We start from the raw sequence: 15,415 nt of genomic DNA, 5'->3' as shown, positions 1-15,415 counted from the left end.
GTATTAGTTTACAGTCTGTGACCCCTTTCGGGAAATAATTACAAATGTCAAGAAAATGTGGTAGCATGCTAGACCCACAACGACACAGTCAGTGTTTGGTAAGGAGCACCACTCGCTCAGGTTAATTCAGCATGTGACTTTCAAATCGGAAGATCTAACACCTGGGTCTGCGCATTGGCACAACCACGCTAATACTTTATTGCGTAGGGATTCTCCGATCTCTCTTCCTGCTACTTTACCAATATTAGAAATAACAAAGTTTTGATTGTCCATGATGAGGTTGTGGGAGCTGATATCATTAATACTTGGCATTTGATGTTTTTCCACATTCCGCATAGATGGCCTTCACTACTGTAACTCGTGTTTTAGGCTTGTAGTCATGATTATAAACAAGTGCTGGAAATATTGGGGTATTTCCAAACCTGGACCCTCTGCACTGATGCTGGAACGGTTGGCCTGTTCGTTGGTGGAAATTGGGGTACTAGAAGGTACCATAGGAATGTCACTAATCAGGTTGATTTGGGAGGCTTGATCCAAACTCTCCACTAATAGATTGGCTTGGCAGCCGTTGTTCATTTTGTTCGTCTGATTCAATGCTACTGTAGACTATTGTGCAACGGTCTGTGTTGTTGTGCTTTCTCTAAAAGGACATATGCTTGAAACAAACTCATGCAAGGTGACCATGAGTGAGCAGAATTCCCAGAGGCTGAGATACATATTAAGCTCTTTCGAAAATACTCGCTTTGAAGTATCGTCTGTTTGATTGGTAGAAAGCCTGGGGCCCTTTGCTGGAGTTAAGGCCGGTTCCCTCTTGGCGTATTTCTTTATCCCTAAGAGGTTACTACTGGTGAGAAAGCTGATAATAAAGGGTCAGTCAGGTCCCTTCCCAATGAGCGTGCTGGGGTGACAGTTACTGTAGTATTTGGCCTTGATGACCGATAGATCAAATCATTGTAAAGATTCTTACATGTATGATCTCGTGCCTTGGGGTCCAAGACCGTGTTAAAATTACCCCCATACACCCTCGGTCTTCTGCGAGAGCTCAGGGCAAGGACCTCTGTCAGGTGGTCCCTATTGAACAACAGAGAAGCGACTGCCAATCCATGTCCAGATCACGAGAGAGCATCCTTCAGTTTAGGTGTCAAATTATTTTCTGCCTGGCTACCAGGCAATGGGCTTGGATAGCCACGCTTGTTGCTGTCCTCCATAAAGAGGCCCAAGAATTTCTAGGGCTAACACTGTTAGAGGCTGCTCATAAAAACATATCAGGATATTCATGCAACCATACAAGGCCCGCTCGGGCTTAAGGCTCCTCAGATATGTGAGGGCGAATCAAGTATAGATGCAACTCTAGTCAGAAGCTTAACAGAAAGGACAGAGGCCGTAAAGTGCTTACCAACTAGGTGTTTAGTGCCGAGCAGAGCGGGAAACACCAGCTGCAAGATCCTGCTCCACACGGCGATTGCTCAGGGACGTGGAGTGCCGTATAGAAACCACCGCGCTTGGGCAACCGAGGGCGAAGATCATCAGTAAACCCCCAGATGTACCCCCGGATGGGAGGACGCTTCACTGGAGCAGCTACCAGACTCCGGCAGCAGCCTACGCTCCTCGCGCCGTCCTGAAGGGGGAAATTAGAGTAAAGGACCCACTAAGGTCCTGGGTACGTTGGGCCGTCAAGCCGCACTGCAACTTAGTGTTACGGCCGCCTCCAACAGCTGTGAGATCCAGAAGCACATGGTCCGTACATGAGGATTGATTATTTCTTTATCGGAAAAACACCTGCCACAAGTGGACTTGATGCAATACATGGGTAGATCAATCTCAGACCATTCACCACTACTCATGCACTGGGCGATGTCAGGACCCCAGCCACCCATACCAATATGGCGAATGCCCACGGAAGCACTCACTGACCAGGCCTTCAGGGGGGAACTTGGGGGGAAATAAATTGAGGAGTACACCACGATAAATCAAGGAAGTGTAGACCACTGGAGTACGATATGGGAGGCCCTGAAAGTGGTAATAAGGGGGGGAAGTTATTGCAGGTGCCGGAGGCATCAGGAGGATACTGAAAGAGGAGCTGGAGAAAAGAGAAGAGGGTATAAAACAGTTTGAATCTGCCACCCAAGGGGACCAGGGAGGAGGAGGCGAAACTGGCAGAGGCCAGAACTGGCTGCCAGGAGGCATGGGGGAGATTATCCAAGTTTGACTACATAACACGCACCGCCAGATCACACAAAGAGGGGGATAAGCCCAGCAGAATGCTAGCGTGGCTGTGTAGGCGAGAGCAGCCTAGACATCCAACAACAACACTCAAAGGTGAAAACGGGATACTGCACAACACACAACAATCCATCAATGACACCTTCACGGCCTTCTACGCTAAGCTATATGCCCATGACACCCTGGTGCCTCTGGCAGACATACACGACACATTGGAAGAAATTGAGCTCCCTACACTGGGTGAATCACAAATGGAGGCATTAGATGAGGAAATCACTACAGAGGACATCACAGACGCAATCAGATCACTGTCCACTTGCTAGACCCCAGGCAGCGACGGACTCCCTCCCAAATTTTATAAGGCATATGAACCAACACTAACTCCAATACTTCACGTGGTGTTCAGGGAGGCATACGAAGTTGGAACACTGCCAACAAGTATGAGGGAAACGCTGATAGTACCAATACCCAAACCAAAAAAAACAGCAGATGAGTGGAACTCGTGCCGCCCTCTAGCTATGCTAAACTATGACGCGAAGATATTGACCACCATACTGGCCAAACGCCTATCCAGAGTAATAGGGAGTCTGATACACAAAGATCAAAGTGGTTTTGTGCCATGCCGAAACAATAACTGCTCATCTACACAGGTTACAACATATTATGGCACAAACGCAACAAGAGGGGGGAACACCTTGCAATGTCATTAGACGCCATTAAGGCATTTGACTCCATATACTGGGAATGGCTGATAGAGGTCCTGTGGGCATTTGGGTTTGGGGAATGCTTTGTGAGGTGGATTCAGTTTTTGTATAGAGACCCGGTGGCAAGAGTAAAGACCGGACGGATGATATCTAAGGTCTGGGACATTCAAAGGGGTACTAGACAGGGATGCCCGTTGTCAGCCATGCTGTACATACTAGGACTAGAGGCCATGGCGATATACATCAGAAAGCATTTTTTTGATGCTGGGATAAAAATAGGCGGAGAGTATCACATTATATCAGTCTACGCCGATGATTTTCTGTTCTACTTTCGTGACCCACAACATAATGCTCCGACAACACTAGAGGTACTAGATAATTTTGCACGCTACTCTGGGATACGCTTCAGTAAGCAAAAGTCTTGCATGTTCCCACGTACAGGTCTCAGGGGGATAGAGATGGAGGCTACCGGAGGTGGGAATATGGTGGCAAGTGGATACATTCAGGTACTTGGGGGTACGGATTTGGCATACAACGGGACTCACACACGAGCACAACACAGTGGCTGTGATGCAGGGTCTATGCAATTCAATGAAGTTCTGGTCCAAGCTACCGCTATCAATGATGGGAAGGTCATCGATCACCAAAATGATCATTCTACCGAGGTTCCTGTACTATTTCCAGAACAGCTGCCACTATATTAGGCCATCTTTCTTCCACACCCTAGAAGCAATGATCAGGGACTTTCTTTGGGGAACTGCACGCCACAAACTAGCACTAACCATACTGACTCTGCCCTGCAGGGAAGGGGGTATACAACTCTCTGACTTCGAAAAGTATTACCTGGCGTCACAACTCCGCCATATAACAAGGTGGCTGTCTGATGATGTAACCGCAGAAACGAGACTCCTGCGCGATTTGATTTCTCCAATGTACTAGAAAGAAATTCTATCGTCCCCACAAAACCACTCGAGACAGGACCCTATGCTGGTGACACTAGGCAGGCTAATATGGAGCAGGGTCAAATCATTCCTACACCTGGTGCATCCATACTCGCCCGATATGCCACTACTGGCGGAGTCAGGAGTAGGAAACAAGGACCTCCACACAATAAGAAGCTGGGAAAGGCTGGGCTTGTACACCTGGGGGAACATGTATGAGGAGATGTTATTTAAAAACCTTGAATCATTGCATGAGAAGGAAGGGTTACCAAGAGGGCAATTTTTATGGTATCTGAGGCTAAAACTAACAGCTAAAAAGAACATGGGTGAGTGGCCGGAAGAACCAGAGGTGAACCCTCCGATGACAGAAATGTATAACCTGAGCAATGGATAGCGGCCGGTGTCGAGACTGTACACCCAACTAAATTACAGGCCCAATCCTCGCTCAGCACACTGAAGGCTAAATGGGAGAAGGATCTAGGAGTAGACATTACAGAAAAGGAATGGGAAAGGGCACTGATACACCCCAAAGAAGCGTCCAGGAACGCAGGATTCAGATTGATACAGATGAATGTCTTGTATAGAAGGTATATGACCACTATGAGGGTGGCGAGCTTCAACTAACGCATCAGGCCGGCATGTCCGTGGTGTGGTAACGAAGAAGCTGACCTAATGCATATGTTCTGGGGATGCATGAAGATAAAACATTTCTGGGCAAAAATCAAACAAACATGCACAGATGCTGGAGTCAGCAGGTATGAATGGTCGCCGAAGGAATGTCTCCTGGGCACTTAACCCAGACTAAGCAAATTAAAGTACATATTGAAAATCATGGGTATGGTATGTATCTAGCAAAGAGAGCAATAGCGATGGCATGGAAATCGAGGGGGGGCACAATACGCTAGGTGGAAATCAGAAATGGAGAGATGGGCTAAAGCGGAAACAGAGGCTTGGGGAGCAGGGACTGTTGGAAATGCTGATATTAGTGTCACATTTGAAGCATGGATAGCCCTAATAAGGGACATGTTCCTTCCGTCTGATAAGCCCCCTGGACACATGAATAAGAACGAATGTACATTTGCCGATACAAAGACATCAATAGGGCGATAACCCGGCTAAACTGTCACACTTACGCCTATTAAATTTGGACTGGAAATACATCCCCATAACTACAGAGTGGATAAATCAGCCTGCTACAGTAGAAGACAGTTACTGTTTATTGTAGATTTTTTGTTGGAAATCTATCATACAAAGTTACAGCAATGATGCTCAAGGTTAAAAAGTAAACTGTACTGTACAACAAATGCCAATAAAAAAAAGTTTGAAATAAATATATTTTAATGTAATGGAGTGACCACATTGGGCAATAAATTAGGCTGAGCGCACAAGATGACCTTGTCACTGTGAAACATAGTGAAGGGATCGCATGAAGATAGACCCTGCAGCTCGCTGACCCTCTGAGTGCCACCAGCAACACTGTCTTTAGTGTGACCAGCCTGAAATCGCCTCAAATGGCCTGCGCCGCAAGAACTACGTTGAGGCCCCAGACCGGGTGAGGTCTAGACACTGGAGGAAAAAGCATGGACAACCCCTTGAGGTGGGCCTTAACCACCAGGTTGGCTGCTGAGAAACCGTGCCCTGAGGAGTTCTTATAGGCCCAATGGCCACCAGATAGGTGTGGCAGGTGTCGACCTGAATGCCGGAAACAGTCAGATATGCGGAAAAGGCTAGTATGTCCTCCAGGCAGCAGGTAAGGGGGGGTGGGGGGCGAATCAATCCCCTTGCTGCTAGCCCAGTGGCAGAATCTCACCCACTTGCTCTTTTACTGGGCCTGTATATAGGGCCTCCTGTCCTGAATGATGTTCCAGTTGTCCTCAGAAAACCGAGTATGGTGGAGTTTCAGCTGGTCAGGAGCAAGGCTGCTAGGGCCAGCCTGGCCGGGTCCGGGTGCTCCACCGCCCCGCCATGCTACGTCAGGAAGCCCCTTGCAGGGGATCAGAAGATGGACTGATCCCTGGGAGCACGACTGCAGTAGATCCGAGAACCAGGCCCTCAATGGCCAGTGCAGGGCTATCAGGATGAGGCTGCAGCCCAACGAAGCCCAGGACTTGCAGAGGGTCTTCTGGAGCAACAGAGGAGGAGGAGGAGGAGAAGAAAGAAACACAAAGCACCTGTGGCTGTGCCAGTAGAGCTGGAACGTGTCCACCAGAGACCCCTGACCCCGGGCCTACCCAAGAGGCAAAGCAGGGGCACTTGGATTTTAGAGGAGTTGCAAACAAGTCCAGATCCAGAAGCCCCCATCTCTGGAACAGGGGCAACAAGGAGTTGATGTGTAACTCCCACTTGTAGGTGTCAAACGCTGGTCCGCTTCCGTATTGCTGTCCCCTTGGAAATGGACCGCTGAAACGCAAATCCCTTCCATAAGGGCCCATTGCCAGATCGCCACCACCTCCATACACAGGAGGGGGAATGGGTGTCACCCTGATTATTCAAGTAAAACATTGTTGTGAAGTTGTCGGTCTTGACCAGGTCAGCAGTGCCGCTGATGAGGCAGATGAGCCTTGAGCACCAAGCCCACCACCCTGAGTTCAAGTAGATTGATATGCAGAAGGGCCTCTGCCCTGGACCATGCGCCATGAATGGAGTAGCCCCCCCCCCCAGTCCGACAGCGATGAATCTGTCGTCACAACCAGTGTGGGCTCCTGTCACGTAAAGGGGGCTCCCACTGCCACATTGCAGTCCATCAGGCACTAGCGAAGATCCAGGAAGAAGAGCAGGGGAGGGATTGGGATCATGTCCTACTGCGACCCCGTTTCCTGGACCCAATTGGCCGCCAGGTGGAGCTGGAGGCGCCTCATCTTGAGGCAGGCGTGCTGGACCGTGAGCACGCAAGATGCCATCAGTTCCAGAAGGTGCTGTAATCACCATGCTAAGGTGGCCGAGTTGGCCAGAAAGTGCCCCATCGCTTTGTGGAGGTAGAGGAGCCTCTCAGGCTTCGAGAACACCCACTGCACAGTTGTATCCCAGCGCACTCCAAGGAACACCAAATCCCGGGGGGGGGGGGGGAGTCAGCTGCGACTTCCGCTGGTCGCTGGAAAAACCCAGCTGGTGAGGAATGTACGCCAGCCATTGGCAGGAGTGCATAGCCCCCTCGGGTGAGCTGGCCCTGACCAGCCAGTCGTCCAGAAAAGGAAGTGTAGAAAGGTTGTCCAGGCGGAGGAGACCAGCCACAGAGCATTCATCAGATTTGTGAACACACGAGGAGCCGAATTGAGGAAGAAAGGCAGCACCTTGTGCTGGAAGTGGTACGACATTTGTGAACCGTAGAAATGTCCAATGCGGCTGGTAGATGGGGACATGAAGATCTGCATCCTTGAGGTCTAGGGAACACATCAAGTCCACTGTGCAAAGAGACTCTGCTATGCGCACAGAAGTAAACATCTTGAAGCGTTTGAGCGGTAAAGACAGGTTGGGAGATGACGGGTCCAGGACTACCCTCGAGCCAGCCTGATTTTTCTTGGGTACCGCAAAGATCCTGGAGTAGAAGCCTGAGCCCCTGTCTGACTGAGGAACCGGTTCCACCGCCTGCATCTCCAAAAGAGAAAGGATCTCCCATAAAAGGCACGGGGACCCTATACGACTGAGAGGAGGAGAGGATGGTAGAGGAAAAGGAAGACTGAAGCCTGTTGAGACTATAGAAAGGATCAAAGGACTCTCGAAATAATGCTTCCAGTTGTCCTGGAAGAAGGCCAGCCAGGCCCCTACAGGCGAGCTGTGCTCCCTGACTGAGATCACCGCTTCTTGGCAGCTGAGGTGGGAGCAGAGGAGGGGGAGTGGAAAGAAACATGCAAAGTCCTCTGCTGCTTCCTCCTGTGGTCACTGGGCGACCCGTCAGGCCTTTGTGCACCGTGGCCCCAAAAACCCTTGAAGCCGGTGAAAACGTGGGTTTTGAAGTCGGTCCTGCCCCGAGACTGAGGAAAGAACTTCTGTCCTGGCTTAGTCAGGATGGCCAAGGACATGGCAGTTTAAACGGAAGTCGTCTTCTTTGTCAACTCATCAGTGGACGAATGAAAAAGGTCAGCGCTCTCGAAAGGCAGATTCAGGATTCGTTCTTGCACATCTGATGAAAACCTAGTGGCATGCATCCACGCCGTTCATCTCATCCCGACCCCCAAGCACAGTCTTCTACTGGCTGTGTCGATGTGGGAGATCGAAGACTCCATGAGGTCCCGCGCAATCGCCAGGGCGTCTGCCAGGCTGGCTTTGAATGCTGCCTGCCTCTCCAAAGGTCCTACGCCCTCTCCCAGAGCTCTCGCCACAGCTTCTGGTTTGCCGTGGTTAGCAGGGCGTCTGCATTCGCCTGCTGCAAATGCAGCCCTGAGAGGCCATAGCACCATTTGCCAAAAGACCTAAAGACCTTGCCCTACACGATGGTTTAGAATAGAGCGAGGCCGCGTCCACCACTGAAGAGTGATGCTGGGGTTGGGAGGCCAGGAGGACTGGCTCTCCATCTAGCATCCTGAATCTGCCGTCTAACTTCTTGTTCATCTGGGCGTTGGTCCTTTGGCTTCTCCGAGATCTTCCTCGCCACCCGCAGGACATCCTTTTGGAGAGGAATGCCCTGAAGGGCTCGTGGTGCATTTGCCCAAAACCTCTGCTAGCACTCCCAATTCCTGGGGGGCCTCCTCTGGCTCAAAGACCTTCCCCCCGCCCTCCAAGGACTCTGCAAAGCCCTGAAGGCGGTCAAAGGCCGAGGGTTTGTCATCATCTTCCCTCCTCCCCTTTTTTCCAGAGAGTGGAGAGTCCAGGCCCTGGGACACAGCTGCCAGCGGGGTCAGCCCCTGATGAGGATCCGAAGACAGATCCCAAGGCTGAGGGGATAGGCGTTGGTGGTACAGGGGAAGGACACCACCAGAAGGGCCTGGACCAGAGGAGGGACAAGCACTGGTAGCGCCGGAGGAACTGGCAGAGGGCCCATAGGAGGAGGCTTGAGAGAGATAACCAGATTACTTCCTTCACTATATCCTTGAGAAGCCCTGTCATCTGCAGGGAACGCATAAGGAGGAAGCGCTCGAAGAAGAATCCTTGCAAGCTACCGGATCCCGAGGGGGCCGACGCTCCGAGGCACTGGGCCTTCGTTCCTGATTGAAGCGCTGCAGAGGCTGTGGATTGTAGCTGTAAGGATGTGAAGGTTATTGTACCCCTGCGGTTACCAACCGCCTGTAACAAAGGCCACCACCACTGCCAGAGGGAGTGGGACTGGGACCTTCTTGCATGGCGCACTCAGTGGACGAGAGGATGGGTGGGCCCCGATCCGAAATCAAGATGGCTGCCGGGCTAGGAGGCTCAGCCACGTGCTTATCCGTCACCTTGGAAACTTCTTAAAAACGGTATTTTATCTGCTACAAAGAACCCTGAATACGATCCTACACAATGAAATAAACCAGAAGCTTATACTGGATGATGAAGAGCTAAGACCAGTATTATGCTGGGTGCGCTTGTCGTCTTCGCCACACATAGGAAGATACAGGGAAGCTTTGAAGATTAGGTAGCCTGAATCCACCTGAGGTCCACCTACCTGAAGATCAGGTAGTCGGACGGAATCTGCCGTGGTTCAAACACATTTGAAAAACCCAGGCCACTTGAAGACGAGAGCTATGGCACACTAGAATCTCGGTCGCAAGCATCATCTTACTGGATCAGTATACAAGAATTTGGGTAGGAGAGATACTTATATTGGGGTCCAGCCGGCATTGGCACATATGTTATTTAGAAGATTCTGGCTAGGTACGTTACATCTTGAGTACCTAATATTCACTTGGAATATGATTTCTGCTGCTGCTTTCCCGATTTGCCATGACATTTTCTCTTCTCTTGTCCAAGGTACATACCTAAAACCCATTCTACGTCAGAACAACATTCGGCATCTAAATGATGTGACACTCATGTGTAGATTCACAGAAAAAAGGAACAAGTTACTTACCTGTAACTGTTCTCCAGCATGGATCTGGCATGGATTCACATGCTCGTGAATATTCCCCATCGTCAGGCCGGGAATCCTCGGTATAGAAAAAAAAATCAGTATCAGTTTCGTTTCTGATCTGTCTTTTTAGTAGTAACCAATCACTGGTCTCTGGGTCATACTGCCCCAAGCCAATGACTGCCCTCTCCCTAAGCCCCACCCCTGGCAGCAATCCTCAGATTTGGTAGCACGTAAAGTGGCAGTATGAACAAGTGAAGAGCCACAGAGGGGTAGGCGGGAGGGTTCGCATGTGAATCCATGCCAGACCCATGCTGGAGAACAACAGTTACAGGTAAGTAACGTGTTCCTTCTCCAGCATGGGGTCTGGCATGGATTCACATGCTCATGAATAAGAGAATACATAGCAGTACACACATGCACAACCACGGGAGGTGGCAACAGGCTCAACATTAAGTAATACAACAACTCAACATTAAGCATCTCTTACCTCCTCACCAGGCTCACCTTAAGCGAACAGGTTGCGCAGCACTGCTTGGCCGACCCTGGACTCCTCCCTGGAGTCCCGATCGACGCAGTAGAATCTTGTGAAGGTGTGTGTCGACCTCCATGTAGCAGCCCTGCAGATGTCCAGCAGGGGCACACCAGACAGGTACGACGAGGATCATCCTGCACCGGGACCTCTTGAGCTGGTTGATGAGCCGGAGCAGCAACGGCAGCGGACGGAACGCATAGAGAAATAGGCCGTCCCAGGGGAACGAGAAAGCATCGCCCATGCTCCTCGGCTGGGGGAACCTGCTGGCGAACCTCTGGCACTTGGAATTCGCCGCCATCGCGAAGAGATCGATTTGGGTTTCGCCCCATCGTCGGAAGAGTGGATCCACTTGATCCTGGCGCAGTTCCCACTCGTGGCACGAGCGCAGCTCCCTGCTGAGTGAGTCAGCGATTGTGTTCTTTATTCCTGCCAGATGAAGAGGCACCAGAAACATCCCCTGGGCGACGGCCCAATGCCACAGATCCTAGACTTCCTTGGATAGGGCAGGGGACCTGGTTCCGCCCTGCTTCCGGATGTAGAACATCGTGGTGGTGTTGTCGGTGAAGATGCTCACCACCTTGCCATTGAGGGACGGCAGAAGGGACCTGAGGGCCCAGAACACTACGCGGAGCTCCAAGATGTTGATGTGGAGAGACTTCTCCTCCGGGAGCCAAAGGCCTCTCGCGTGAAGATCTCCGGAGTGCGCTCCCCAACCTTCCAGGGAGGCGTCCGTCGTCACCGTCACCTGGTGAGCTGGGGTCTGAAAGTCCGTGCCCGCCGACAGATGGGAGCGGGTACCCCACCACCGGATCGCCTGACGGAACGTCTCATTGAGAGGGATCCTGTCCTCGAAGCTGCCCGTCGACTGGACCCAGCGGGCGTCGAGGAACTCTTGTAAGGGGCGCATCCGAAGCCTGCAAAGGCGCACCAGATAAATGCAGGAGGACATCATCCCGAGGAGGGATTTGATAGATCTTACCCTGGCCATGTCCGTGGCCAGCAGACGCTGTACCTTGCCCAGAATGGCCCTGGTCCTTTCCTCCGAGGGCGAGGCCAGCCGCGCCACTGTGTCGAGCTTGGCTCCCAGAAACAGTTGTCTGAGAATCCCAGGTCCATGAGCAGCTGGACGGTCTTCGCAGTGTGCTCCACGGCGAGCTCCCTTGTCCTTGCCCGGATGAAAGAGTCGTCCAGGTAGGGGTAGACGTGGATCCCCTGTAGGCACAGCCGCGCCGCCACCGGTGCGAGGCACTTGGTGAACACCCTGGGTGCCGACTTCAATCTGAATGGGAGGGCTTTGAACTGGTAGTGCCGCCCTTGGACCACGAACCTGAGGAACTTTCGGTGTCTTTTTAGAATGGGGATGTGGAAGTACGCATCCTCCAAGTCCAACGACGACAGGAAATCGCCCTCCTCCAGCTGTCCCAGCACGTGCTGGAGGGTGACCATACGGAACTTCTGTGCCTTGATGTACTTGTTCAGTCGTCATAGGTCCAGGATGGGGCGCCATCCTCCTGTCTTCTTTTTTACGAGGAAGTACCTTGAGTAAACTCCGGAGCCCCGAAGCCTTTTTGGGACGAGCTCGATGGCACCCTTCTTGAGCATCGCCCTTACTTCCAACAGTAGTTGAGGGACGTGATTTTCCTTCCTGGCCACGGGTGGAACGCGAGGGCACTTCTTCTGAAACTCGAGGGCGTGCCCTTGGGCCAGGGCGTCCAGCACCCAACAGTCGGTGGAGATGGACTCCCACACGCTGACGAACCTCGCCAGCCGGCCTCCCATCGGGGTGCTTCGGCGGGGGCCCGACCCACGGTCAGTTCAATCTTGTTTGGAGGCCGCCTTGCCTCCTTTACCTCCCCGTCGACGACGACGGGCATCACCTGACTTGCCGCGTCCCCTGTAGGCTTCCTGGGACGAAGATCTTGCCGTTTGGCGCTATGTGGAGGAGCCACTGCAGGATCCCTTGGAGGCACCTTTTCTGCCTCCGGAGCTCCGAAAGGACGGCCGTCGTTATTGGAGCACTCCCAGTGCCCGGGCAGTCTCTGTCTGTCTTGATGGCCTGAAGGGACTCATCAACCGCCTTCCCAAACAGGCTGTTCCCGTCGAAGGGCATGTCCAAAACCTTGGTTTGTACGTCCTGGCGGAAATCCGTGGCCTTGAGCCATCCTCGTCGTCTCAAGCAAACGCTGTTGCCCAACTGGCGGAAACCGGTGTCGGCGATGTCCGTTGTAACCGTGATGGCGTGGTCCAAAGCAATCTCACCCTCCTGTAGGATTTCAAGGGCCTCAGCCCTTTTGGCGTCCGGAAGGTAGTCCAACAGAGGGGCGAATTTGAACCAAACTCCCTGTCGTAGCAGGCTACGATAGCCAGGGCGTTGGCCGCCTTGATAGTCGTCGCTGCGGATGAGATGATCCGCCATCCCATCGTGTCCAACTTCCTGCCCTCGCCGTCCGGCGGGGAAGTTGATGTCGAGGCCCCCCCCAGCTTTCTTCTTTGCCGCCGCCGAGATGACCGAATCCGGGGTAGGTTGCGCCCGAAGGCACAAGGGGGGCAGCGTCTGGGACCCGGTACTACTTCTCGTACCGGTCCCTCTTTGCCGGCGCCGTGGCAGGGTTCTTGAGGAGGGCGAGCCCCTCATCCCAGATGTCATCAAGAAGCGGTACGGTGAGGACCGTCTTCCTTTTAGCCTTGCACCGTTGGTAAAGGAACCCTTCCTTCTTCTCTTCTGGGCAGAGCTGGAAGAGCTCGGATGCCCTGCAAATCATGGCATGAAAGGATCCAATCTCGTCGGGCGGGGACGCCCGAGCAGGGGGCGACAGGGGCACGTCCCGTCGTCGCCTCCATCGTCATCTGTACCTGTCGTAGCCGTGTCCGTGCCTGTATCATCCCCGTGGGTAGTAGACAGGGGGGAAGGCAGAGCAGGCCGCAGAGGTGGGAGAGGTGGCGTAGGATGCGGCGGCGTCCTCTTATGCGGTGGACTTTCCGAAGGTCCTGGCTCCGGTTCCCCCGTCGGGTCTGGCTCAGGTACCTCCGTCGGGGGTAGGGGCAACCTTGTCCTTATCTCCGAACACAAGGACTGAATCGCTGACAAAATGGCCGCCGAAGTGTCCTGCGGCGCTGGAAACGACGGGCGCGAGGGCTCTTGAGGAGCCTTGTCGGCGACCCCGTTGCTCTCATCGCCCTCGTCGGGATCCCTCCCGATGGGCTGGGCCTCTTCCACGACTTCGATGAGCTCTTCTTCAGAGGTCGTGTCCTTATCCACGATGGCCACCAGCCCCTCCCCCACCTTTTCCAACGAGGACTTCGTGGGGGTCTTCTCAATGGGCCTGAAAGACTACTCTGAGGTACCCACTGGTGTAGCCTCCACAGGCTGAGCCAGGGCCGCGGCGACATACTCAATCGAGGTCTTAGCAGGGTGAATTAAGGCCATTGTCACCTTCTGGACGCCTGGGGCCTTCACCTTGGGGGGAGGGTCCGAGCCTCGCTCCCCCTCTGCCAGAATCTTCGAGATCGACCGGGGCCTCTCCAGAAGCTTCGCCGGGTTCTCGTACTTCCTCTTACCCGAGCCAGAGGGTTGGCTCGTGGTTGATGGCGCCGGGGAGGATGCGCCCTGCCTGGCAGCCAAGGAGCCCGACCGTTCTGAGGGTGGCTGCCAGGGGCGGGGCTTAGGGAGAGGGCAGTCATTGGCTGGGGGCAGTATGACCCAGAGACCAGTGATTGGTTACTACTAAGAAAGACAGATCAGAAACGAAACTGATACTGATTTTTTTCTATACCGAGGATTCCCGGCCTGACGACGGGGAATATTCATGAGCATGTGAATCCATGCCAGACCCCATGCTGGAGAAGTTGAATAATTATTGCTGTGTCAAAATTCATGGATAAAGCTTGGGTAACTAAGAATACATTGATATCCATTCAGTAAGGAAGCCAATGTTGCTCATGTTACTACTTGATTGTTGCAACAATGAATTAACGGCACATTTACACACTGTATTGGAATGTTTTAAATATTCTTTTGAATCAATTATTTTTCATGCATTTATTGAGTTGTAATGGATTTTGTGATGTTACAATTGGATTGTATTTATATTGATGTGGCTGTATGACTTGTCTTATAAAGCTATTTGGAGAAGTCCACTCCCACATGCTTGACTTCATAAATCCTTTAAAGCACTCCAACTGTTGGTTGCGTGTTTGGGTCCAACACCACCAATGCAATTGGGGACTTACTTCTTTAGCAAAGTATTTGGTGCGCCACGAAGTTTCGGTTTCAGTGCGGTTCCTCTCTTCGGTGCGCTGGCGTTCCTCTAGACATCGCTTGTGCTCAGTTGCTTTATCAATGTCGGCTTCACCCAAAGACGCTGTAACATGTTTCCACAATCGCCTGGAATAAGAAGCATGTTTTTAACATTTTACATTGCGCGCTAAAAAACGAATAAAGAAAAAAAGCGAGCTCAATCAATGGTATTTGCTTTTCAGAACTACACAAAACAATGGACCTTTCTAGTCAATGGCATCCTTTATATTTAACTTCATTACTGGACCTTTTGCGCATTGCAATCTGATGTTTTTGTTTCATCCACAGAACAAGGCCAAATTCTGTTCAGAAGGGACGGCCTCGATAGGCTTCCAAGATAGGCATGGTAAAAACGTAGATGTTGTCAAAACTAACCTCAGGCTCACGGACTCCAAGTCAAGCAAATTCGACTCAGGGTTTTGTCCTACATGAATTGCTGCAAGCGTTAAGAGCAAAGGAGGCATTATCTAAGCAGGTTTGTACAATTCAGATGGTGGCTTCAGATGAGACTGCTAGCAAGTTGGTCGATACGTGTAAAACTGTGAAAACTGCTTAAAAGTTATTGCCTGACAATGTCGGCTTTTCACATGGTCCACTCCCCAATAGTGTTCAGCAGAATAACAGCAATATGGGGTTCACTTAATCAGGGAGGTAACATGCAGTGTAATAAAATAGTGACATTTCCACTTTGTCAGCTCCGCGCTCACCCAGTGGAAAGCATTCTGATTATCATCA

General features: G+C 51.9%; 1 protein-coding gene across 1 annotated transcript in view; it reads right to left on the bottom strand.

Moving 5' to 3' along the window:
* OSBPL11 (oxysterol binding protein like 11) overlaps positions 1–15,415 on the bottom strand; it is a 719,530-nt gene that overhangs the window by 90,578 nt on the left and 613,537 nt on the right. The window contains exon 12 of the mRNA XM_069616637.1: positions 14,614–14,767. Coding sequence (XP_069472738.1) covers positions 14,614–14,767 — 154 coding nt within the window. The remainder of the gene's footprint in view (positions 1–14,613; positions 14,768–15,415) is intronic.

The sequence above is a fragment of the Ambystoma mexicanum genome, chromosome 9 (assembly GCF_040938575.1).
Source record: "Ambystoma mexicanum isolate Mex_15411 chromosome 9, UKY_AmexF1_1, whole genome shotgun sequence".
Taxonomy (NCBI): domain Eukaryota; kingdom Metazoa; phylum Chordata; class Amphibia; order Caudata; family Ambystomatidae; genus Ambystoma; species Ambystoma mexicanum.
The sequence above is the reverse complement of the archived record's forward strand: the minus strand, read 5'-3'. Positions and strand labels throughout refer to the sequence as shown.